This window comes from Oryctolagus cuniculus, chromosome 4 (genome assembly GCF_964237555.1).
Source record: "Oryctolagus cuniculus chromosome 4, mOryCun1.1, whole genome shotgun sequence".
In the NCBI taxonomy this organism is placed as follows: Eukaryota; Metazoa; Chordata; class Mammalia; order Lagomorpha; family Leporidae; genus Oryctolagus; species Oryctolagus cuniculus.
This window is the reverse complement of record NC_091435.1, coordinates 60,557,709-60,583,700: the sequence shown is the minus strand read 5'-3', so window position 1 is coordinate 60,583,700 and position 25,992 is coordinate 60,557,709. Positions and strand designations below refer to the sequence as shown.

General features: G+C 36.2%; 1 protein-coding gene across 2 annotated transcripts in view; it reads right to left on the bottom strand.

Annotated features, from left to right (window-relative positions):
* ALCAM (activated leukocyte cell adhesion molecule) overlaps nt 1–25,992 on the bottom strand; it is a 209,886-nt gene that overhangs the window by 19,257 nt on the left and 164,637 nt on the right. For both annotated transcript variants that reach the window (XM_002716725.5, XM_008267007.4), the window contains exons 4-12: nt 22,292–22,356; nt 21,054–21,141; nt 20,402–20,584; nt 13,881–14,008; nt 11,860–11,992; nt 4,988–5,100; nt 3,429–3,564; nt 3,180–3,313; nt 300–432 (exon numbers count right to left, since the gene is read on the bottom strand). In XM_002716725.5, coding sequence (XP_002716771.2) covers nt 300–432; nt 3,180–3,313; nt 3,429–3,564; nt 4,988–5,100; nt 11,860–11,992; nt 13,881–14,008; nt 20,402–20,584; nt 21,054–21,141; nt 22,292–22,356 — 1,113 coding nt within the window. The remainder of the gene's footprint in view (nt 1–299; nt 433–3,179; nt 3,314–3,428; nt 3,565–4,987; nt 5,101–11,859; nt 11,993–13,880; nt 14,009–20,401; nt 20,585–21,053; nt 21,142–22,291; nt 22,357–25,992) is intronic.

The following is a 25,992-nucleotide window of genomic DNA, read 5'->3' as shown; positions in this document are numbered from 1 at the left end:
TATTAAAAAAGAGCAACTTCTTTCCTTCTTATTTTCTGCTGCTCTTGGGAAATATTCTTTGATTAGATAAAGTCTCTGATTCATAAAACATGAAATGATTTAACTGTCAAGACAAGGATAATACAAGTATGGAAACCAGGAAAAAAGAAAAAATAACCTCATGATGATGATACCAAATGTAAAATAAATAAATAAAACTTACCATAATGCAGTACAGGAAGATGGAACTGAAGATTTTAAACTAATGAAGAATAACTTCAACTTTTCTTACTTTTTAATGCCAGAAATGAAATACTCACTAGCAGAGACATTCAAGGAGTTTACTGTTCTCTCCAGTTGGTTTTCTGCTGCGCAAGTTAAAGTAACATTCTCTTCAGGGGAAATGATAATTTTACTATAATACCTGCCATTGATATAAGGGGATTCCTCTGTCTGGAAAAAAAAAAGGAAGATGGGTTTAGAAATGAAAATAGAAAAACATGGGAAAGAATAATAAGGGATGAAATAGGACAGTTGTGGTTCTTTAGTACATGCTACTGTTCGTGAGTATGTGTAAGGTAGGGCGCCAGTTCTAGTCCCGGCTGTCCCTCTTCCAATCCAGCTCTCTGCTATGGCCTGGGAAAGCAGTGGAAGATGGCCCAAGTGCTTGGGCCCCTGCACCTGCATGGGAGACCAGAGGAAGCACCTGGATCCTGGCTTCAGATCGGTGCAGCTCTGGCTATTGCGGCCATCTGGGGAGTGAACTAACGGAAGGAAGACCTTTCTCTCTGTCTCTACCTCTCACTGTCTATAACTCTACCTCTCAAATAAATAAAGAAAATATTAAAAAAAAAAGAAAGGATTGTATGCCTATATCTACAGCAGGTAAGAAAAAGACTAGTAATCCACAATGGGGTTTCTTTTTTTTTTTTTCAATTGTGACTTCTAATGTTAAATTAAACTTTCAATAGATATGCAGGTGTAGTCACCATTTTGGCATGATGATATTCATCTCAAAATAATTAAGCAGTTAAGATCTAATCACCTCTTTCCCTCAATAAACGTATGAATTTAATTATGAATTTGGAAACTGCTTCTGCTTGCAGGAGTTAATTCCTTTACCTTAAACCACTACATCTAAGTGCATATATATGTATGTATGATTGTTCATTGGTAAATAAAATCTTTGTTTTCTAGATTTTTTTGGGCTAAATACAGATGATGGACTCTTTTTTTAGTTACTTCTAAGTCTGAATTTTGTGAGATATTAACAAGGGCAATCATTGTATTTAAATCCTTCAAATATAAGAAACCATAGACTTTAATCTCATCTCCTAGAATTTGACTCCAAAATTCAACATGACTGAAGCTAATATATACTATATATTATTTTCTCAGTCATTTTTACACATCATGTCCTAGATAGCTCTCTGCTTGCTTTTTCCTTAATTATACTCTAAGTACCTTAAGGACAAAGGCGGGATTTCTTCCAGTTCCTGGGGGTGGAGGAAGGGTAAAGATACATCCTAGTTGTAAAATAATAGATTTGGCATGTGTTTGAGGAATGAACAAATAAAAGATTGTGGATTGATCAGCACAAACTTAGAAAAGAAAAACAACATATCACCTAACGGGTCAGAATCAATCCTTCTCCTTGACAAAGAAAAATGGAATTATTATTTCTGGCTCATAGGAAATTCATCTGCTACTTTTATCCTACCTACTAGGATTTTTCATAGGGTTTTCTCATTAAGACCCTGTTTTTTTTTACCTTGCTCTAATAAAGTACATTTTTTCATTTCCAGGATAGCCTTTTAAATCTTTGTATCCTTTCATTCATCAGACATTCACTATGTGCTTATTTTTCTAGTTCTTATTCTTGTATTATTAGTACCTGAAGGTTTCGTTTTACTGCACTTATTACTTAACTGAACTAAAGAGCAAAAAGGAGAGAGTAGAAAAGAAACATTTCTATGTTTTTAGCATTTGATGATATAAAATAGCTTCATAGGTTGTCAGCAATTCCAGAGGTTTAGATCTTTATTCTGAATCAAGAAACTGCATTTCCTTAAGTTGAAAGGGTCCAGAGCCTCTGTGCTCTTCTCTGGCATGGCCTCTCAGCTGTGTGTCCCATCATACTTAAACAAATCAGGAGTCATTTGCTACAGGGGTGTCCCATACCCAAAATCATGCCAACAGAAATGCATCATCCATAGGGGAATGAGCCAAAATCCACATTGCTGTGCAAAGCTACGTTGCCTAAGGTGAACTGTGGTCTGACTTCCCTGGTAGAGGATGAGTGGAGATTTTGACTTAAAATTATTTTGCAGGTGTTTGTTTATAGACATCTTCTCAAATTTCAACTGGGTCCAAAGCTGGGAGGAAGGCAGAATGGAAGATTCAAATAATCAAATGGCACCTCTAGGTGCTGGTAAAGTCTTTAATTATTCCTCCTGAGAAGAGGTGATGTGAAGATTGTGTGGAGAAAATGGAATTTACAGGTAGGTTTGTAACACAAGCAAATTGGAAATGTTGTAGGATTATAGTTCTGAACACCTGGTGACAGGGCACATCCTCACCTTTTTTTTTTCTTTTCTTTTTGTGTCAAAGACTTAATATTAGTAGAAAATTACTGATACATTCATATGTTCTTAGCCCTTTGCTATTATGAAAATGCCCATGAGGGGTAAAGATATTAAAGTTTGGTTCAACCCTCTTGTTCAGAACAGGACACTTTCTTTATTCTGAACTGAGTTCAATCATAGGCAAATCAAAACAAATGTGCACAAGCAATTACTGTACTTTTCCCACACTCAAGGCCCAGTTTCAAGAAGAAATATTCCTTTATGTGCTTCAGCAAGCAAACTAATGAAGTCTACTTATATTCCTATGTGTCAATTTATGATGTAGAAAAGTATATACCTTTATGCCTGAATATTTCAGAAGTTAACAACCATGGAACAACATCAGATTTACATTCCTTTAAAAACAGATAATATTTCTTTCATTTTCCATGACCCTGGAATTTAAAATTTCTCTTTGAGTCATGTTCTTCCTTTGGGAAAATTAAAAAGTTAGCAAGAGCTTCCCCTGAGAATACACTGCAAATTTCAAGTGGCAACAAACCTTTATGTAGTTTAGGTACCTAAAAAAACTCTCCATGGACCAAGTACAGCATAGAACAGAAGACAAATACTTACTTGGTTTATGACGCTTCCACTGCCAGTAATGGTCCACTGTATAGCTGGCTTTGGAAAACCCTCTACGTGGCAGATTATTGTTTTAGATAGTCCACTGGGATCAGTTTTCTTTGTCATTTTGATTTGAGGTTTTCCTAGAATATTATTACAATTAAAGTTTAATGTTGAACCATTATCATAAAAGAGACCATCTTTTTTTTTTTTTTTCCTCAAAGAAAAATCTGCATTGGTGAGAAGTATCTCATTTACCTTCTACAATGAGAGTCAGGGACTCTCTTTTCTTCAGGCCTTCAACTTCTTGTAGAGCAGTTTCACAGACATAGTTTCCAGCATCCTGATACTGAAGACTGGAAAACGATGGGCTAGATCGAAGCTTGATGTTGTCCTGATTAAGTAAAAAGTCAAGTATTTCACAAGGCATGATAAGACTAAAATTATTATTTTGGGTCTACTGAAAAATTTTCTTAACTTCAGAGGTTTCCAAATATAGATTTCCTTTTTCCTTTGTAGTTTTGGAGTGAGACATATTGGAATTTTATTTCAGTCTCTTCTATTACTAAATTTGCAATCTGGAACAAGTACATACAATTTGGTGACTTAGTTTTCTTTGTTAATGAAATGGGGTAATAACTTACCATATTGAGTTACTATGCAAACTTAATTATATGAATAATGCAATGGTTTCTATTAAGGGAAGTTCTCAATTGAGGATACCTGCTAATTGCAGTTGATGGAGATTTCAGCAATGGGTATATTTATTTTCAAGTTACTGCATCAGAACTGTTATCAATATAGGGGATCCATTACAGAGCCATGACAATTATGAAAAGAATGGATGTTTGTTTTAAGATTTATTTGTTTAAAATGTACAGTGTCAGAGAGAGGGAGAAATACAGACACAGAGAGAGAGCGAGCTTCCATTTGCTAGCTTATTCCCCAGATGCCAAAACCAGCCAGGGCTAGGTCAGTTTGAAGCTAGGCAAGGAACTCTCCCATGTGCATGACAGAAACCCAAGTACTTGAGCCATTATCTGTGACCTCTCAAGTACATGAGCAGGAAGCTGGATAGGAAGTGTGGAGTAGCTAGGATCCAAATAAAATATGAGAAGCGAGCATCCCATGCAGTGGCTTAACTCACTGTGCTTCAACTCCATGGAAGACTGATTTTTTTAAAGAAACTCTTAACAAATTATTATACTAAGGTATATGAACAAAGAAAACATAACATTTAACTTCAAATATCATCTGAAATACAGAAAAAATTCTATTTTACTAGGAATTGAACCTCTAAATAGAAAACTAAGAAATCCTAAGATTAGATGGTTTTTGTCTACTAGAATATTTACCCCTTTCCCCATCAATTAACAAAAATGAAATTTCATGTAAAGTGGAATTAAAATATATTTATTTTGCAAAAAATATTTGAAATCCATGCATATAAGTAGCCTTCAAACAGCTCATTTGAGAATAATGTGAGTAAAAAACACATTGTAAATTGTTAATCTCCAAAGTACATAGCTGTATGTGTGTGTGTGTGTGTGTGTGTGTACGTGCATGTGTAAAATCACTTAGCACACATATATAGTTAAAATAATGCTCCAAATTAAGTTTTGGAGCATCGGTCATGGATGCCACACTGTTTCTGAGTACCTCTAAAGTTTTTGTGTAATTTGGTTTGTATTATTACAAAGAAAAAGAGACAGCCTAAGTGTGGGTATATAAACCTGTTATCAGTGAATATATATATGAATATAATATAACAAAGAAATCAGCTCAAACAGTAGGACAGTACCAAAAATATCACTTACTTTCATCCACACCACGGTTGCATTCCTACTTGCAGATATTGTGCATGACACAGGCAGGGAATCACCAATCTGCTTGGTCACTTCCCCACTTGGGTTTAAAGACAAATCCAAATCTGTGAAGCAGAAAATCTGCTTGAAACGCAAACTCCAAGAAAGTAAGATAGTCAAAATACACTGGAGATGAAAAGATGAAAAAAAAAACACCTTATAACTGCACTTGAAAGTTCAGACCTGATTTATGTGACTGAAATAAATGAACTGAAGCATAATCATCTTAGTGTTTTGAGCCAGCTTTGAGACCAACTTGGACAAGTGAATTAGCAATGTAATTGATCATGCATCAAGTTGCAGTTAATACCACTGATGTTTTGAGTGCATATAAATGATCCCCTAAGGTCTATTACCTTAAGGAAAAAATTCTTAAATCACTTTTGAAAGAAAATAAAAATGATGACTAAATAAATATTATAAAAGAGATGGTACAAAGGTGAGAAAATCAAGTACAGTTATCCATCATTATAAACTGGAAAAGCATAGATAGTTTAGGTGTTCCCTCAAAGAAAATTGACTAAAGTAGTTTTTTTTTTAAAAAATGCTATTTCATTTCTCACATAGTTGAAATTTTGTAAGATTTCTTGCTAAGTATACTGTCACTAGATACCATTTTTTAAAAAATAGTATAAACACATTGGAAGATATATGATCTTTCAGATGGCAAATAATAAAAACCTTACTACCTTAGTATGATCTGTATGTAGAAAATCCAATTCAATCAAACACACAGTTACTGTATAGCTACTCTGTCCCAAGCACTGATGGGAGATACAGAGATGAATAATAGGGTTACAATTTAATGTGGTAGAGGTTATATACACTCAACTTAAGATTATATAACATACAGCCTATGAAATAGGCTCCCAGTAAAAACCCAGTACAGATTGGGAACTCAATAAATATTTGTTGAAAGATGCAGGGTTACAAACACAGGTTCAAACAAACACTTAAGGGAGAAGTATAGAGAACAGAGGCAAACTGGGTTTCAAAGCAATCATAAATGCTTTGTATAGGAAGCTGTGTGACCCCTGATGATTGAGAGGGCTTTAATAGTTGGAGATGAAAGGCAAACTTTTGCCATGTAAGCCAAGAAAAAGAGAGAAAGAGGTGAGAAAGCTTGGAAGATTTCACAATAGTAAGTAATCTAGTATGAGTGGTGATAACTCACAGAAGATAAAGCCACATAATTAATTGAGACCAGACGGGAAGTTGGAACTTTATTCTAGGGGATGAGAATAAGTCATTACACAATTTGTTCTTCCTTGGTTTAAGGACTGTTATTGCAATCTGTTGATTGTTTGTAGCATCTGCTCCTCTTGTTACTGTTCATGCCACAAGATAGTGACGGAGACTTGATTTGTCACTGAGGTATCCACAATCTCTGTCACAAGGTTGAAGAAATAAAGGGAAGAAGTACACTTTTTTCTTTTTTGCTTTTCATTAACATTAAAAAATACAACATCCCATTTTTTTTCTCGATCTGGGAAGAATGTCTTTGGTATTTTGATTGGTATCACATTGAAACTGTACATTGCTTTTGGAAGAATGGATATTTTGATGATATTGATTCTTCCAATCCATGAAAATGGAAGTGTTGTATTTGATTGATTTGTGAATGTTGGACCATCCCTGCATACCAGGGATAAATACCACTTGGTCTGGGTGGATGGTCTTCTGATAATGTTGAAATTGATATGGAGGCATATGAGACCTCAAATAACTACAACAATCTTAAATAACAAAAATAAAGCTGGAGGCATCACAATATCAGATTTCAAGACATACTACAAGGCAGTTATGATCAACACATTCTGGTATTGGTACAAAAACAGATGGATAGACCAATGAAAAATAATAGAAACACCAGAAATCAATCTAAACATCTACAATGAACGTATATTTTACCAAGGAGCTAAAACCAATCCCTGAAGCAAGGACAGTCTCTTTTAACAAATGGTGGTGGGGAAACTGGATTTCTACATACAGACGTCTGAAGCAAGAACCCTACCTTATACATTACACAAAAATTCACTCAAAATGGATTAAAATTCTAAATCTATGACCCGACATCATCAAATTATTAGAGAACATTGGGGAAACCCTGCAAGACATTGGCATAGGCAGAGTTCTTGGAAAAAACCCCAGAGGCACATGCAGTCAGGACTAAAATTAACAAATGGGATTACTTCAAATGGAGAAGTTGCTGTGTGGCAAAAGAAGCAGTCAGGAAAGTGAAGAGAATGGAGAAACTATTTGCAAAATATACAACTGATAAAGGATTGATAACCAGAATCTACAAAGAGATCAAGAAATTCCACAACAATAAAACAACCCAGATAAGACATGCGCCAATTTTTCAAAAAAGGAAATACAAATGGCCAACAGACACATGAAGTAATGTTCAGAATCACTAGCTGTCAGAGAAATACAAATCAAAACCACAATGAGGTTTCACCTCATCACAGTTAAAATGACTTTCATACAGAAATCAACAAACAACAAATGCTGGAGAGGATGTAAGGAAAAGGGTACCCTAATCCAACATTAGTGGGGATGTAAACTGGTAAAGACACTATGGCAGACAGTATGGAGATACCTCAAAAATCTGAGTATAGACCTTTCATGTGATCTAGCCATCCCACTTCTGGGAATTTACCTAAGGGAAATGAAATCAGTAAACAAAAGAGTTATCTGCACCTCCTCGTTTATTGCAGCTCAGTTCACAATAGCTAAGACATGGAATCAACCTAAATGCCCATCTACCAAAGAATGGATAAAGAAATTATGGGATATGTACACTATGGATATGTACACTACACAGCAGTATATAAAAAAAGGAAATCTAGTCATTTGCAACAAAATGGATGAATCTGGAAAACAGCACACTTAGTGAAATAAGCCAGTCCCAAAGGGACAAATACCCATATGTTCTCCCTGATCTGTGAGAATTAATAGAACACCTAAAATGAAATCTGTAGAAGTGAGATTGACAGTTCAAGAACAGGTAACTTGAGATGCCCTTGTCTTTACTGTCAAGGTCAGTTTCATTTTCTTTGTTTTTTTTTTTTTTTTTTTGTCTTTTTTTCTTCATGTTATTTGTTGAACTCTTTACTTAACATAGAGTTAATCATATGTGTATAAAGTCAATTGAAAATAGATCTCAGTAAAAATAATATTGGGAATAAGAGAGGGAGGAGGAAGTTTGTAATTGTGAAACTGTATAGTTCTGCATTCATTCCTACAGACTTACTTCTAATGGTACAATTTAAAAATGTGTCATTGGTCTCCAAATCCCATTAAAATTGGTGGTAAAAATGCCATCTTAATTGTTAAAGTGATCATATTAAGAGTTAAAGTGAACATACAGATAAGATAAAGAGTTAAAGAGATCATATAAATAGGATCAAGTGTCTGGTAAATATAATAAATTTAAAAAGGAGAGAATGTTCAACACAGGAAGCAGTCCATACAGCAGATTCATAGAATGACAGTTGCTACAGGTAACACTCTGACATCCTGATTCAGCCCTTAAGACTTCCTGGTCTGGCTGAAAAGCCCGTAAGAGCATTTCAGGCATGAAAAGCCAAGACAGTGTGGAAAAAAAGGTTCTATATAAGGGACCTCTATGAGTGAGACCCCAGTGGAAAGAAGTGGCCATCAAAAAAGGACATACTTTCTTTCTTTTTTTTTTTTTTTTTTTCATTTGACAGGTAGAGTTATAGACAGCGACAGAGAGAAATGTCTTCCTTCCATTGGTTCACTCCCCTAATGGCTGCTATGGCTGGCACTGCGCTGATCCGAAGCCAGGAGCCGGGTGATTCCTCACAGTCTCCCATGTTGATGCAGGGACCCAAGCACCTGGGCCATCCTTCGCTGCCCTCCCAAGCCACAGCAGAGAGCTGGATTGGAAGAGGAGCAACTGGGACTAGAACCTGGCGCCCCAACCAGGACTAGAACCTGGGATGCCAGAGCTGCAGGCAGAGGATTAGCCAAATGAATCACGGTGCTGGCCCAGGAAATTCTTTTTTTAAGGGAAAGAGAGAACTTGCACTTTGTTTATGGCCTTGTCCAAATACTGACAGAGTTTTATACTCAAAAGGCTTCCATAGCCTAGGCAGCTCATGTCAAGAGGCTCGGGTGGTCAATGACATCACACATAAAAGTGTTAATTGTTAAATTAACAATGGGAATTACTGTGCACTAACTCCCCATGAAGGACCTCTGTTCTCAGTGAGTTGTATTGAGAGTTAACTGTAAAACCAGTTCTCAAACAATTTGTGTGTGTGTGTCTGTGTGTGCAAATTGTCGAAGTCTTTACTTAGTATAGAGTTGGTCTTCTGTGTACAAAGTTAATTGAAAGTGAATCTTAATGGAGAATGGGACTGGCAGACAGCCAGGAGGAGGAAGGAGGGGTGGGAGTGTGGGTGGGAGGGCTGGTAGGGTGGGAAGAATAACTTTGTTTTTAAAGTTGTACTTATAAATTTGTATTCCTTAAAAAATAAATAAAAATAAATAAATAAAAAATCATTTCATACAGAAGCATATGCAGACCAATAAAGAGAATAATATAACAAACAAAAAAAAAACCAAAAATACATCATCACAAATAAAAGGAGTTTCTTAAGAATGTTTGGGTTAACTATATGAGGGATCCTCCAAAAGTTCATAGAAAATGTGTATTATGAGAAAATTATGCATGAGTTTCCCTGCACAAAAATAAACATAATTGAATTTTCCATGTACTTTTGGAAATATCCATGTATTTAAATGAAAACTTTATTCAGTATGAGTTGGAAGATTTCATTGGCTGGATGATTAACTTGCCAATGAGAAGAAAAAGATTTTAATGGGTGATTATGGACATCGACAGTTCTGGTGAAGAAGCTACATGCATATGCTTTGGCAGAGGAAGAATAGCTATTTTTCTGGCCACTGTGAATCTTTTGGGTGAGGCTTGATGAAAGCATTGCTCTGCAAATATATGTAGATACGAGCTACTTCTCCACCAATACTCCTTCTAGTCATCTAGGGAAAGGAAACAAATTCTGTTTTTGGAAAACAAATATTAAAGGATAAAAGGCCAGAGATAGAATTTTTGTGTTTTCCTATAATTTATAACAAATTTTTAGTTACTTATAAGAATTTTTCTTCTTTTAAGAGCAATGTGGGTCTTAAAAACCCAATGTTACTGTCAACCTGTCAGAACCAAGACTCATTTCAATTTAACTAAATGCAATGAAATCCAGTTAAACTGTTAAATGCTTTTGTTTAATTTCCCCAAGGCACTCCCATCACAGTCAATCACACAGGCACTATTTGTGTGCAACCACATTTTTGCCTTATCATCCTGTTACTATCTCATTGTGCTTTACCAACAAGTAAGACAAACAAGAGCTATATGCTTTTAAGGTACTCTTACCTAGCATCTCTTAAACATAAGTTCACTGCACTATCTCTAAAGCACTAGATTATTGGTCACTGGCCCAAAGACATCATGAACAATGATACCAGACACTTATTCTACTGGCAATTCTATTTTCTGGCTATAGCCATTATTTTACTGTTTTTTCTCAAGTAACAGGTCTGGATACATGGTCCCATGATTTAGTGCTCTTCAGAGAAAAATATTATTCTTGTTACATGAATGGTCACTGTTTTCTCTATGACCAGACCCTGATGATTTCATGCTCAAACCTAAGTAACATGAATATGGGCAAACAGAGAAATGGCTGTATACATGTTTTAACTATCCACCATTTTTACAGTGTTCTCTAGGGTGTACTCCCAACATCAGATCATCAAAAAATAACCATCAGGTTGTTTTATTTACCAATGCACCCACCTGTACCTTCCTCAAAGTTAAAGCTCCTATCCTACATGTTTTCAAAAAATTATGGTTAGAGTGAAAGACTTAGAGCCATGTGTTCATGACAACTTCTAAATTCTGTTTTAATTTTGAAACAAAGAAATACTTCATCCTCAGTAGAATCATAGTAAATCATATCTACAGCATGTTGATATTGTTGAGTGCAAAGGACTTAATGAACAGTTAGCCTCTACTTCCAGGCAATACTGACACTCGTCCAAAGCACATGATGAACTCTAGCCTCACTGGGGAGCAAGTTAGTTTTCTGCTTCCACAACTGTATTGACAGTATGAACTACACAAGAATTATAAATAAAAAACTCAAGCTAGGTGTCTCTTATTTGTGCATTTTCTCATCACACAGGGGAAAATACAACCTTTGGAGAGTCTGGAAAGCAAAATAAATTTAAGAGTTAATAGAAAGGTATGCTCAAGGTGATCTTCAAGAGGGTCTGTAACTAGATATTTACTATACTTCTAGATAGAGCACATTTGGCCAATTTTTAATCATCTGTACTTGTTATTCCAAAAGCCAAGTCTATAGTGATTTTTTTATTGCCTGAGTTAGAATATAAATATTATTCTGCAAGAAAGGAAAGGGTATTTAATCTACATTTTTCAGACCCAGGGCAAACTTTGTGCACTTATCTATTTTAAAACATGTAGTGAGTTGTTTTATTTAAGACCCACTGAATATTGTTTTTTGGTACTACAATTTGATGACATTTAGAAATAAAACTTAGGTTTATCACCATCAAAGGGCCATGTAAGATTTCAATATTGCCAGACAAACCTTGACCAAAGTTGAACTTAACTTTGAGGTTTTTTACTGAGTCTGTTGAAACCCAGTCATTTAAGAAAGACATAGTTGCAATTTATTTGAAAAGATAGCTGAGTTAGACTATTAGAGGCCTTTGAAGTGAAGCTGGTAATGAAGAAGAAAGTGACTTACAGTGAACTGTAATGGCTGTTGAAGCAATCATGCTTTTTTTGTCTATCAGGGAGCATTTGTAGTCTCCTGTTGCATTGCGCCTCACATCTGGCAGTGTGTAAGTATTTGAGCTTCGTATTCCTTCGGGCTGTCCCTTTTGATAGAGGCAAAATGTCAGAAGATTACACTAGTAACCAGAATGAGAACAATTGTATTTCTTGATGAAAATGCTATTTTCTCAGAAAGAAAGGAAGCATGTTCTTTCATTCAAACAAAACAGGTCAGTTTGTGTTGCCAACATCTGATAATTGGAGAAATAATTAATATTCTAGTTTTAAGGAGTTTGACCAGCTAATTTATACAGTACTTAACAACAGGGTTTGCATTTGAGTTTCATGACAGATTTCTTTAAAAGATTATTTATTTGAAAGGCAGAGTTAGAGAGAGAGAGAGAGAGAGAGGACAGAGTAAGAGATCTTCCATCTGTTGGGTCACTCCCCAAATGGCCCCAACAGCCTGGGATGGGCCAGGTCAAATCCAGGAGCCAGGTGCTTCATCCAGGTCTCCCACGTGTGAGTAGGGGTCCAAGTACTTGGGCCATCCTTACTGCTTCCTGAGGCACATCATCAGGCAGCTGGATGAGAAGTAGAGCAGCCAGGACTTGAACCGGCACTCATATTGGATGCTGGAAATGCTTAATCTGCTGTGCCACAGCACGAGTCCCATATGGCAGATTTTTATATTTGTGTCCTACCTGATGTGATAAACATATTTGAGACAACCTAAAAGACAACATGCTATATATTCAAGTAAAGAGGGAAGGAAGATAGAGAGGGAGGTACAGATGGAGGAAAATAGAAGAGTTAATTAAGAAAGGATAAAAAAAGAGTAGAGGGGAGGAAAGATAAAATGAAAAGTACAAGAAAAGAGAACAATAAATTAAGCATAGGAAAAGTTAGATGAAATAAGTTTATGTATTAACAAAAAGATAATTAACATACTGTTGCTAAAACTGAAACATGAATTTGTCTCTGTTGTTCCTGACAGCCAAAGTGGTGACCTATTTAGTTTCAAAATTTCTACATGAGGCAAAACCAGCTTGTCCACTTATTAGAAGAAACAATGTTTTTTTTTTGACAACATTTGAGGGTAGAAGAAATTAGTATTCTTAGTAACACAGTGGATGATATTTTTGAATACTGCTGAGTAATGTAATGAATAGAATTAGTATTGCATCACTGTAATAAATGTAATAATGAGTCATACTTGTCTATGGCTTCCTTCCACCCAACACAGATGTCAAACACAGAACTGGGGGAAAGCATATGAGTATCTCTAGACACAGCTCTTTCTTAGTCTGGCTCCATATCACTATGACATCCAAAACACATGCTACAGGGATTTTTTCAAAGTATCCTTTATGTGTCATTTCATTTAGATATGATACAGAAAAAGTTGACACTTCAAGATTACATATGGCAAGAAGCAACAGTCCACAGCATTATTCCTTCAAGATATACATATATTCATAAAGTGCAACAAAACTATGCCTACTTCAGAAGATCACAAGTGTGCTCATGGAATCCCTGTGGGGAGATTTAGAACTAACATCAGACCAGTGCAACAAAACTATGCCTACTTCAGAAGATCACAAGTGTGCTCATGGAATCCCTGTGGGGAGATTTAGAACTAACATCAGACCATTTGCTGTTATCATTTTCTACTTTATAGTTACATGCTTCCAAAGATAAGATTCTCATAGCTTTTTTGAACACTTAAACTTTCAATTTTTGCAATTAAAGTTTCCTGTGGTCAACTTTTTTTCTTACTCTTTGTTTCTGAAATCTCTCAATATTGAGAAATAAAAAGGCCAGAACTTTGGGAGATGCTGAAAAGCTTTCAAAGGATATTCTACAAGTAGTATCCTTGGTCTACAAATGCAACATCCCTTCTCATTTAACTACAGTTCTTCATGTTGGCCAGATGCTAAACAATAGGACAAAATGGTAGAGGTTTAGCTCAAGTAAAACTTAAGCACTTACTGGCAAGTAAAAAAAAAATTCCTCAGGCGGAGGATTGCCATTTCCCAAGCATTTAAGCGTGATGTTGTCTCCTTCTTTGATGGCATTTTTTGGAGGCAGCACTTGTATTGTCACCTGCTCTGTAGGATCTACAAGAGTCAGACACAAGTTAACCATTTTCGTCAAGTACCAAATTACCCTGTGCATACAATGTAAATGGCTAAATTATACACAATTTTCTCAAGAAGCTTGTACTGGTAATTACTTAAATGTATCTTTTTATGGAAGGATTGAACTTAATAGCCACTTGCTATACCAACTACTAATCTTAGTTATAGAAAACTATACAGAGACCCTGTTACATAAAAAATCAATTTCTTCTTAGCAAAATGTCTTTAATTGAAGTAGGAATGACTGCAATTATTTTGTGTATAAAAGACTAGTAGGAATATCCTCACCATATGATTTTATTATAAAGAAATTTAACTATGTTATGTGAATTTTAAGATTAAACTGGCTAGCAAAGTTGTTAAAGCTATTCAACACCACTACACTCATGACACAATAAATATAATATCTTATACTAAATGAAAAGTGGAGACATAAGCTAAACAATACCAGAAAAGATTTTGGCATGCAGGATAGTAGATCTTATTTAAAAAAAAAAAAAAAAAAGTGAATCCTGTGAACTGAGGGAAACACTTAACACAATCAACATCCTATAAATGTAATGTAATTCTGTCTTGTCCATTGGAGCCAAAATGCAATCTTCATTCCATTTTGGCCATTTTTACAAAGAAAATAGTGCTAAAGAGTATTCTTTGGTACAGGCTATTGCTCAACAGTAGAAGGTTAGATAAATTAAAGGCTGGATACAATAGACCAAATCTAGCATAGAGGAAATAAAAAAGGACATGGTGGCATTTATAAATGACTCACTTTACTGTTGTGTAGCTGGCTAATGCATTGAACAATGACTTCTGAAATCATATAATGCAAAGGTTTGTTTTATAGAACCGTACCACAAGACTTAATAACTGTTGAGGCAAATGTCTGTATTTTTGAACTGGTAGCACTTAAATTGATCTATGAAGATCTATTTTGTTATTGGCTAATAAAGTGTAACCAACAAATGATAGTTTTGGAGGGCTTTTAAATAAAACTTTCATATAGTCATTTGATTATCTTTCTACAATTAAAGTGCCGAAAATACTTCTTTGATTTTTCTCTATGCGTGGTTGAACATCTCTGAATGTTTAATTTTCTGGTATTTTTTTTTTTAAATAAAATTGTTGAAAGGTAGAGAGAAAGAGATCTTCCATTTGTCGTTTTATTCCCCAAATGACAGCAGCAACCAGGGCTCTGCTAGGCTGAAGCAGGAGCCAGGAATTCCACCCGGGGTCTTCCACATAGGTGGCAGGGGCTCAAGTACTGCCTTCCTAGGAGTATTAGCTGGGAGCTGGATCAGAAGTGTAGCAGCTGGGACTTGAACCAGAGTTTAGACATAGGAGGACAGTGTTGCAAGTGGCAGACTAGCCATACCAGAATGCTGGCCCCAGATGCCTCCACAATATTTAATTCTTTTTCAAAGATTAATTTTACTTATTTCAAAGGCAGAGTTACAGAGGAGAGAGGGAGAGAGGGATAGAGGGAGAGTGGAAGAGAGAGAGAGAATCTTCCCTCTACTGCTTCATTTCCCAGATGGTTGCAATGGCTGGGGCTGGGAAAGGCCAAAGCCTGGAGCCAGGGGCATCATCTGGGACTCTCACAAGGATGCAGGGGCCCAAGGACTTGGGCTATTTTTTGCTGCATTCCCAGGTACATTAGCAGAGAACTGAATTGGAAGCAGAGTAGCCAGGCATGAACCAGTGCCCATATGAGATGCTGGCATTGCAGGCAGTGGCTTCACACATTATACCACAATGTGAGTCCCAAACCCAGAATATTTTAAGGCTGAACAGTAACTGGTTTAATATACTCCTTGTTTTTTCTGGATTGGCCTAATGTGTTCTAGATATGCCTGGAACCATTAGTTCCCAAAAAGTTGAAAAGTAAATAAAGTTTGTTATTCATGTACCACAAATTTTTCAATCCTGTATCTCCCTCACTCTTCCATGCAACTCTTATCTGACTGCGCCCAATTTTGGCCTATAGCTCATCACCTTTCTGATCAAGGCTGACCTTGGAAGAGGCAGGGACTTTCTTTCTCCTCTATTTCCACCCCTCCTTCCCTCTTCACTGTGTTCCCTCTTCAATAAGCTCTGCTGGGTATTAGAGGATTGAAGAATTAAATTGTGATCAGAGGGTTATTGTGACTCATTTGCATTTGAACAGTAACTTTTAAAATATCCACTAATATGCCTACAACAAAATTAATGATCTCTGGCTTTGCCTTTGCCCTTGACTTTGAATTTTATTCTGCCTATTAGTAAATCATCATTCTTCCTGATGCTCTGGCTTTCGCCTTTGCCCTCTTGCATGCACTCAATCATCAAGTCCTAATGATTAATAATTTGCATCTGAATCTCTCCTATTCCCACCAGTATTTCCCTAGTCCAGGCCCTAATTAACCTGCACATGAAGCATTGCCATCAAATTTCACTTCATTCCTTACCTTGAATCTCCTTCTTTTCTACTCTTTTATAACTATTTATTCTCTATCACTTTTCTGAAGTAGTACTTTGAATATTACCATGATACTCAAAATTCTTCAAATATTCCAAATATTTAAAGATTAAGAATAAAAGTTCTTTAATGTAGTATCCACAATTTGACTTGAACCTAGCTGAAGTAAGAATCTTATATCTTACTACCTTATGTAACCCCTTACACAGTAACCAAGGGTCTACTCAAATTTTCTTCCTTCCATCTATTTATCTATTTATCACCCTCTGTCCAAGTCACTTATTAATTTTTAGCATATATTTTGTACAAGTATGAAATGCTGGAATCATGAAGTTGAAAATAGCATATTCATTACATACTCTATTTATGATAACACCAAACCTAAAAATTAAGACTATACCAACTTTACCAACAAAAAATTAGGACTATTCCAACTATACCAACATAGGTGGGATCTAATTTCTATTACAGGTTTTTGACTTCTACTTAGAGAAACATTCTTAGTACTGGCACATATATGGTGAACAAAGTGCAGTTTGTTTAAAAGGTGAGAAAGCAAACACACACATGTGGGGTTAGTTCAGGAGTGCAGTGGGCCAGGAAGGGAAAGGGGTAGAAGGGAAGCAGAGAGGGCAGCTCAGAGCTGTCTCTGTCTCGTCCTGCTCTCTAAGGGAAAAGAACCCCTCCCAGTTGCAGGCATCTTTTATAAAATAAGTCAGAAGGGGAGTGGCTACATGGTACCTCCCACTCCAGGTCAAAAATGAAGGGAGATAACATCCTGGGAAGAGGACTATTTGACTGACAGGCAGATAGGATTACATAGGGCAGGGAATGGGGATAGGTGGCTTCCAGCTCATGGCACTAATCCAGTTACCTGCTTTTTCCTGTATCACCTGAAACCAAGTTTTGAGGTATAAGTAGGTGTTTACTAGGTGATAATGACAGTATATGGATAGATATGTAACAAGTAGTCTATAAGAGGAAATTGGAAAATACGACAGACCCCAGTTAGTGTAATGCAATAAGGAAAGTTGAGATGTAGTACAGGATCATGACTGAAAGAGACTATGACAATTGCAGTTGGGTATGTGTAGACTAAGTTGCAAGCTCTAGGGAATCAATGAAGAATTTTAATTAACAATAACACAATCACATTTATTGTTTTAAGAAGATATTTCTGGTAACAGCATGGAAGGCAGTTTGTTTAAGGTGACCAAAAAAGTGTGGGCAGACTACAGGGACATTATTTTGGAAATCATTACAGAGATAGGAGCGATGAGGAATGGTGGCATAAATACAGGCAGTGCCAGAGGCAGAAATCAGATACGCACAAAGATTAAAGAGCCAGCTTCTCTAAAATTTCATTATTGACTGAATGGAGTAAGGAAGGACTGGTCTAGTGCAACTTTTTCAAGTTTTCTCAAGAGAAATTCATGAGAATACTTTTTTTGAATGTACTTTTTTCTGTTAGCTCTCCTTCTCGTCTCTGAAATCTTCCCAGAGTAGTGGTTCTTCAAGGCTGGCTGTCAATAAGAGCATTATTAGCATCACTGGGGGTTTGTTGTTAAGTGTGAAGTGACAAGCACCTCCCCAACTGGATCCAAAACCCAGGGTGAGATCCAGAAGCCTGTGTTTTAATAGGTCCTTCAGGATCTTCTAATACACATGGCTTAAGAGTCACTGTCCTAGGGCTCCTGAGTCTTCACTGAGTTCCTATGCCACTTACTACTTGCCACCTTGCCTTGACAATTTCCTTTTGTTGTTGCCGATGTCTTGTTTCTCTCTGGAGTAGAAAACTCCTTGGATGTCAGGACTACATGGTAAAGCCCTTTGTGTCTTCACCAGGAAGGCCAGCACACTGAGCCTTCGCCAAAACTATGCCAAATACACTCTGTACTACCAGCCATAGTTAATCATTTCCTTCTTATTCATCCAAGGATTTCACTGTCCACTCAACTCTGCACACTTGGCACTCACTTACATTCCTATTCTTTCTTAAGCCAGTTCCCCGATTCTTATTATTCATCTTGAGTTTCTCATCTATCTTATCTGAACTTATGCCAAGTTGGGTTATTGCCAATTGACTATTTTCTATAGAGGAATTATGCTTTCACTTACACAAATCATAGTTTGATTTTAGATAAGCTATACATCACAAAACACTCTTAATTCCCTGCTTTTAAATCAAGTTGAAACTTACAAAGTTTAAGGCAAACCAATCCTTTAATGTTAGGGCAGATTTGTAATTTCCGTTTTGTTCATGTGTAAGATTCTGTGCCTCAGGGAACCAAAATAGAAACATAGATAAAGTAAAAGTCTTCTTCTAGCTCCATGTTTATGGAGCAATAATCACCACATAGCTAATGACAATAGTACTAAATAATGAGCATTTAATGTGTGATGCAATGTGCTGCTTCACAGTTGTGATTTCACCTAATCTCTATAACAACACTATGAGTTAAGTATTACATTTTTCCTATTTCAAGATAAGAACATTGAGACAGAGTAATTAAGCTACTTTTCTAGAAACATACAGTATTTGACAACACTAGGGCTGGGGTATCAGCTTCTTTGTTCATAATCATTAGATTATCTTGGAACCCAAACAGAACACAACACTGGAAAAAAGATTTTATTCCAATATCTCTTGCAATTTAGGGCAAGTTTCCATGCCTTTGTTTACTAGTAAGTAAAATAGTAAAAGAATAGATAATCATCTTTTCTTTGTAATTTAATATTCTGTTTCAAATCTATAATTTAGTCAACCAAACTATCTTTGAATACATCTTAAATAGTTAATGTAATTGGTCTTATTATTATAATAAGTAACTCAAAAAAGTGATAATCCCTTATTAGAAAGTCAGTTACCAGTCTATACTTGTCATTTATTAAAAATGATGATAGGAATTTTTGAATTATTACAAAATTCATAATGGTGATCCAGGGTTGAGGACTACTCGTAAATCAACCAAGTTAGAGGTTTTATCTTTTGCTTGTTAAAGATTATTTTATTTGAAAGAGCAACACAGAAAGGAATACACACACACACACACACACACAGAAAGAGAGAGAGATCCCATTTGCTAGTTTACTCCTCAAATGGCCAAAATGACCAGAGCTGGGGTAGGCTGAAGCCAGGAGCCAAGAGCTTCTTCCCAATCTCCTACATGGGTGTGGGGATCCAAGCACTTTGGCCATCTTCCATGGCTTTCCTAGGCACATGAGCAGGGAGCTGGATCAGAAATGGAGCAGCAGGGACTCAAGGATCACCCATATGGGATGCTGGCATGGCAGGTGGTGGCTTTACCCTCTATGCCAGAATGCTGGCCCCTAGAAGTTTTATCTTTGAAGAAGCATCTAAATGAATACAGAAGAGATGCTCACAAAAAACACAGAGAGTGAAAGATATTGTAGGACAGGTAAAATAGGTCTCCCAAGGAAGAAGAGATTATTTGGGTGTCAAGAGTTTAGGGTGGGAGGTTAGAATGAGAAATCAAAGAGCACTGAGGTCAGCACTGTGCTGCAGCAGATTAAGTTGCCACCTGTGACACCAGCATCCCATGTGGGTGCTCGTTTGTGTTCCAGCTGCTCCACTTGTGATCCAGCTCTCTACTAATGGCCCGGGAAAGCAGCAGAAAATGACCCAAGTGCTTGGGCCCCTGACACCCATTGGGGAGACCCGGATAAACCTTCTGTCTTCAGCCTGGCCTAGTCCTAGCTGTTGCAGCTATCTGAGGACTGACCCAGCAGATGGAAAGCTCTCTCTCTCTCTCTCTGTGTTCCTTCATCTCTCTCTGTAATTCTTTCAAATAAATAAATAAATCTTTTTTAAAAGAAGAAATCAAAGAGCATTGGGTAACAGCACTTTAATATTTTTAATGCACTGAAATTACATAGTTATGTATTGAATTACTTACAGTAAATATCAAAGACTGCTTGTTCAGAATGAATAGTTTTCTGACCAGATGGCCCATAATATGTTATGGAGCAGGTGAATGGCATTTGTATATCAGCTTTGGTTGTCTTATACTCCAGGGATGAAGTCATGGTATAGAGTTGAGTAACTGGGTCCATTTGCTTTTTAAAAATTATTACTACAGCTGAGGAAAATAAAGAGCATCAATGATAGGATCGTTTATCGGAAAATCACAATGCATAGTTAATCATCACACCATCTTTGAGAAGTTGTTTTGTCCTTCTAACTATATTTTACAGGAGTGAAAATTGACATGCAGCAAGGTAGGATGTCTTCTCAAAGCCATGAATCAGAGACATAAACATAAAACATAAATAGACTCCTGGAATCCTATCTTCCACTCACTTTAATTATTAACTTCTAGAACATGCCATACACATAATTAATTTTCTCTGCCCTTAACTTTTCTGCAGAAAGGCTCAAAATCATGTTTAAAAATCACTTAATGATTTAGTGCATACCTAAAGTAACAAAGCACAACATCATGCATCAAAATAGGGCAACATAGTTAGATCCCAGGTAGTCTTAAAGGATACCTCAATAAGAGAAAATCAGAACAAGTCTCCTGAATTTATTGCCCACCTCATACCCACCTCCTTCAAGAGGTTGTAGCACCTTTCCATTCCTGTACCATGTGATGTTGCCCTCCGGATAACTGTCTCTTGAAATGCAGTCACCCAACTGCAAAACAAATGGGAAACCTTAGTACCTAGGTTCAAACAGGTGCTATCAATTTGGAAGGTCCAGAAATTACAGTGAACATAATAGTAGTAGTAGTTTCTTGAACCATTTATTTTCCAATACTGAATACATGCTTTCTTGAATAAAAATAATTCTTTACATTTAAAGATAGAGGTTGCCCTTTTAAAAACACAATACATGCAGCTGTTATTAATAAAATCATATTCCCTTTGAAACATTACTAAATTCATTTTAACACTATTTATTTTCAACATTAACCAAATAACTGAGTTACATTAACAATGATTATTGCCATGTTACATAGGTCTTCATATGCAAGCTTCATTTATGGTATTAAAATAGGGCTGCCTCTTCAATTCACACTATGTATTTCAGAGACTGTATTTACTAATTCCCACAGTTTTCTTCAAATGTATTATAACTTCACTATTCAGTTTATCATATATTATTATGCAATAAAATTTAATATTATTCAAAGGACTCCAGATTTTGGATTTTCCTTTCCCATAGGAAAATATATGCATTTCAATTTGCAAGAAAAGAAAAATGACCCTATTACTTAATTTTTGTGCCTGATACAGAACTCTAACTTGATCTCCACTTCAAATAGCATCTCTTCACATCTGTGCTAAATTGTTTGTTCAAATCTGATCTTCTCACATCTTTACTTCAATATTTTATGTTTAATATGTCGACAGGACAAAACTCAAACTCCCCATGTGCGATTTAAGGATTGTCCTGATCTAGTCTTTCTTTCCCTCTCTGGATTTATCTCTTACTGCATTCTCCTGCCATCTGCATTTGCATCTAAAATTTCCACAGTGTGAAAACTTAACAGTTGCCCAAACGTGCTATCCTATTTTTTTACATTTAGCCTAGAGAAGATCTATGTGTCTCTCATAACTCTATTAAATATGTAATAATATAAATAAGAAAGACTCCTCCCATCAGAAATGACCACATCATCCTTCATATCCCATGGTCACAAGAGACAATGAGCACAGTGCCCAGTGTGCCTTTGCATACTTCTTGTTTGGAACCAGCAACACTGTCAGCTCCACAGCTTGTGAGGCCTGGAGCAATCACTTAACACTAGACACAATAGAGGTCATCAAAAACAAGGTCTTACCTTTTGTAGTTGTTCTGTTTCAAGAAATGGTGCTTTGCTTATAATTTCAGGTTTAGATGGTTGCTCTAAAGTTAAGTAAAGAAAGCTTTTAAGTATATGTAAAAGAAAAAAAGGCCATATATGATTTAGTTGATAGCAAAAAAAAATTCATTTATCCAAAGCAGAATAATAAGCATAAGAATAAAGAATAGACTTTCCTACATAATCTGGAATAAGGAAATCTGGTAGGACTCTTTCTTCCTAATGTTAGCCTTATGATCCTTAGTGTTATTATAAGTGCTTACAATTCCTTTGCATAATCTATCTGCAATGCTTTTTAGATGTAATGAATATGAATTTGATGGTAAAACAGAGGATAATATACTAATAGGCTATACTACTTCTAATTGATTAGTATGGGCATGTTCTACTCATCACTGGCTTCCAACTCATTAGGTGAAAACATTAGTCCAATGAATCAGCATCACGAGGGTACTTGTTTAAATGAGTCCCTTGTGGCCTATTGAGTCACAGTCTCTGGGGATAGTCCCATAAAGTGGCATGCTTAATAAGTCAGTATGGGATTCTTGAGCCCAGTGAAGCTTAACAAACATTGATGTAAAAATCACAAGATATAGAAAGCTGGCTAAGGGAATGTAGAAGCCCAAATTTCCCAAGCATCTCAAATTTTGTCTCTAAAGTCAAGTCACATTGTGAAACTATAAATGTGGGGAAATCTTTCAAATTTGGAACCTGAGATGATCCTAGAAGCATTATAAATATACATACACAAATGACTAAAAGTTACAGCAACAATTTATAAACCTGATTTTAGGTTATTTTGTTTTTATCTGTTAATTTTTTGTCATTGATAGATTATGTACTTCTAAAAATTAGTTTATGGATAATGTAAATGGCCTTATAGCCTAATTTTCATTGATTTTTCATGAACTTCTTGCAAATAAACCATTAAAAACAACCAGTCAGGCTGGGTGTTTTGGCACAGCAAGTTAAGTTGCTGCTTGGGATGCCACCATCTCATAGCTGAGCTTCTGATTGAAGTCCTTGCTACTCTGCTTCTGATTCAACTTCCTGCTAATGCAAATTCTGGGAGGCAGCAGATGACAGCTCAAGTGCTTGGGCCTCTGCCACACATGTGGGAGGCCCAGACGGACTTCTGGGCTGCTGGCTTTGGCTTGACGCAGCCCTGGCTGTTTTGGGTAATTGAGGAATGAACCAGTGGGTGGTAGATCTGTCTTTCTCTCTCACTCTGCCTTTCAAGTAGATGAATAAATTTAAAACAACCAACTATTTCTCCTTTCATAGTCTTATTGTTCACCTTCTTCATAATTTTAATTGTATTTATCAAACTAATCAAAATTGGCTTTTCTATAATTATATTCAATTTGGAATTTAATTTCCAGATAGGGTACATATGCAAAATATTATAGAAAACAAGAAAAAGACAAAATACATGGAATAGCAAAACTATTATCACCAAACTGTATGAAAAAATGTGAGGCCAGTGTTGTGGTACAGCGGGTTAACCCACCCTTGCAATGCTGGCATCCCAATATGAGAGTGCAGTTTGGGTCTTGGCCATCGCCTTTTCAATCAAGCATCTTGCTAATGTGCCTGGGAAGGCAACGGAAGATGGCTGAATGCTTAGGCCCTTGCCACCCATGTAGGATACCAGCATGGTATTCCTGGCTCCTGGTTTTGGCCGGGTTCAGCCTGGGTTGTGGTGGTGATTTAGTTGTGAACTAGCAGATGCAAGACCTCTCTCTTTCTTTCTCTCTCTCTCTCTCAAATAAATAAATAGAAATAAATATTCAAATCATAAACTTTCAACAGGTTAATATAAATATCTAGAGTGAATTTCTCCTTTGCTAGTATGTTTTGTATTATAAATCAAAATAATTAATAATAATAAACCAACCTATGTATTAAAATTGTGTACCTTAATTATGGAAGAGGCTATTTATTATTAGTTCTAGCAATATTGTTCCATTAATGCAATTTTCAGAAAGATGATTATCTAGTTTTAAAATATAACAACTGGAAACTTCAAATGTAAGAAAGATACAAAAATAGCAAAAAGAAACACAGGAAGAATAGAAAAGCGTAACAGAAACGATGAACAACATTAAAACATTCAAAAAGTGACAGCTTACTAATCTGATTGTTAGAAAGGTAATAAAAATTAAATAAAGCTGATCAAACAATCCTCAAAAATAGACACCAGTTTCTAGAAAATATATGATACAGGAGTTCAAGCTTTACACATATCAGTAAACAGCACTATCACTATTTTAATTGGGTGTTATTAATGTTCATGATTAAAAGCTGTAATTGTTGCTAAATTACTGAATTCTGCTTGGGACCCATGTTTTAAAATAATAAATATTTTATGTATTTGGGAGAGGTGTCCATCCAAAATATTTCAACAGAATGAACAAAATTATTTTGCAGTAATTAAGCAAGCCAGAGTTCTCTGGTAATGAAAAGCAGTCATTTAGTGACATCCTCTCAAAAGCTAAAAAGTTTCTAATATTAAATTCATTTATTTGGTCAATCAAAAGTCAAAATTAACAGGAAACCTAAGGTCATATGGATTTTAGTTTCTTCTTCAGTAGTAGTAAGCTTAGACTATCTGGAAAAATTACACAATCCACTCATAAGCTTAGATTCTACATAAAGATATGGCAGGCAGTTTTACCAAGGGTCACTTCTTTCCAGTTCACACACAAAAAAGAGGTGAGGAGGGGATGGAGAGATAAAAGGGGTTTGTATTAAAGAAAATAGGGGAAGCTGAGTGTGATATAGTTGGTGCAGTGAGTGTACTAGTACGTATGTTTCTGGGATGGTGGTGGGGATCATTACGGTGCTACACCATTATTTTTGCTTTTAAATTTACAATTAGTAATAAAAAAGGGAAAAGAAACAGATGGGCACAGAGCCAGCACTGTGGTGCAGTGGGTTAAAGCCCCAGCCTGTAGTGCTGGCATCCCATATGGGCACCAGTTCGGGACCCGGTTGCTCCTCTTCCAATCCAGCTCTCTGCCGTGGCCTGGGAGGGCAGTGGAAGGTGGCCCAAGCTCTTGGGTCCCTGCACCAGCATGGGAGACCTGGAAGAAGCTCCTGGCTCCTGGCTTTGGATCAGCTCAGTTCTGGTCGCTGTGGTCATTTGGGGAGTGAACCGGTGGAATGAAAGACCTCTCTCTCTCTGCCTCTCCTTCTCTCTCTAACTCTGATTTTCAAATAAATAAAATAATTCTTAAAAAAAAAAAAAAACAGATGGGCACATATTTACTTCCTCTTACATGGAATGTGTGCTTCTACTATGCTTTGTAAACCCTGTGACGTTTTTTCAATGCAGACATAATCATCCACACTTGCTGTGGAATAATGGTTGATCCTTTACACATGGCCAGGTATACATGGTTTCCACAAACACTTTCTAAAATTATTATTTCACTAAAATGAAACCTGATGAAAGGATGCATAAAGTTGAGTTTTCTTGACATTTTTACTTATCTTCCTATTTGGAAGAGAGTATCACAATGAGTAGAAATAAGTCAAACTTATTGCATTTGTTTGAGTTATTTTATCCTTACATTTTTGTTTCACAACTTTTATATTAAGTACATGTTTTGTACGTAATTTTCTTCTATATTAGATTTTAACAATCGATGTGTATTAGTTGGAGGACCATAAAAGAG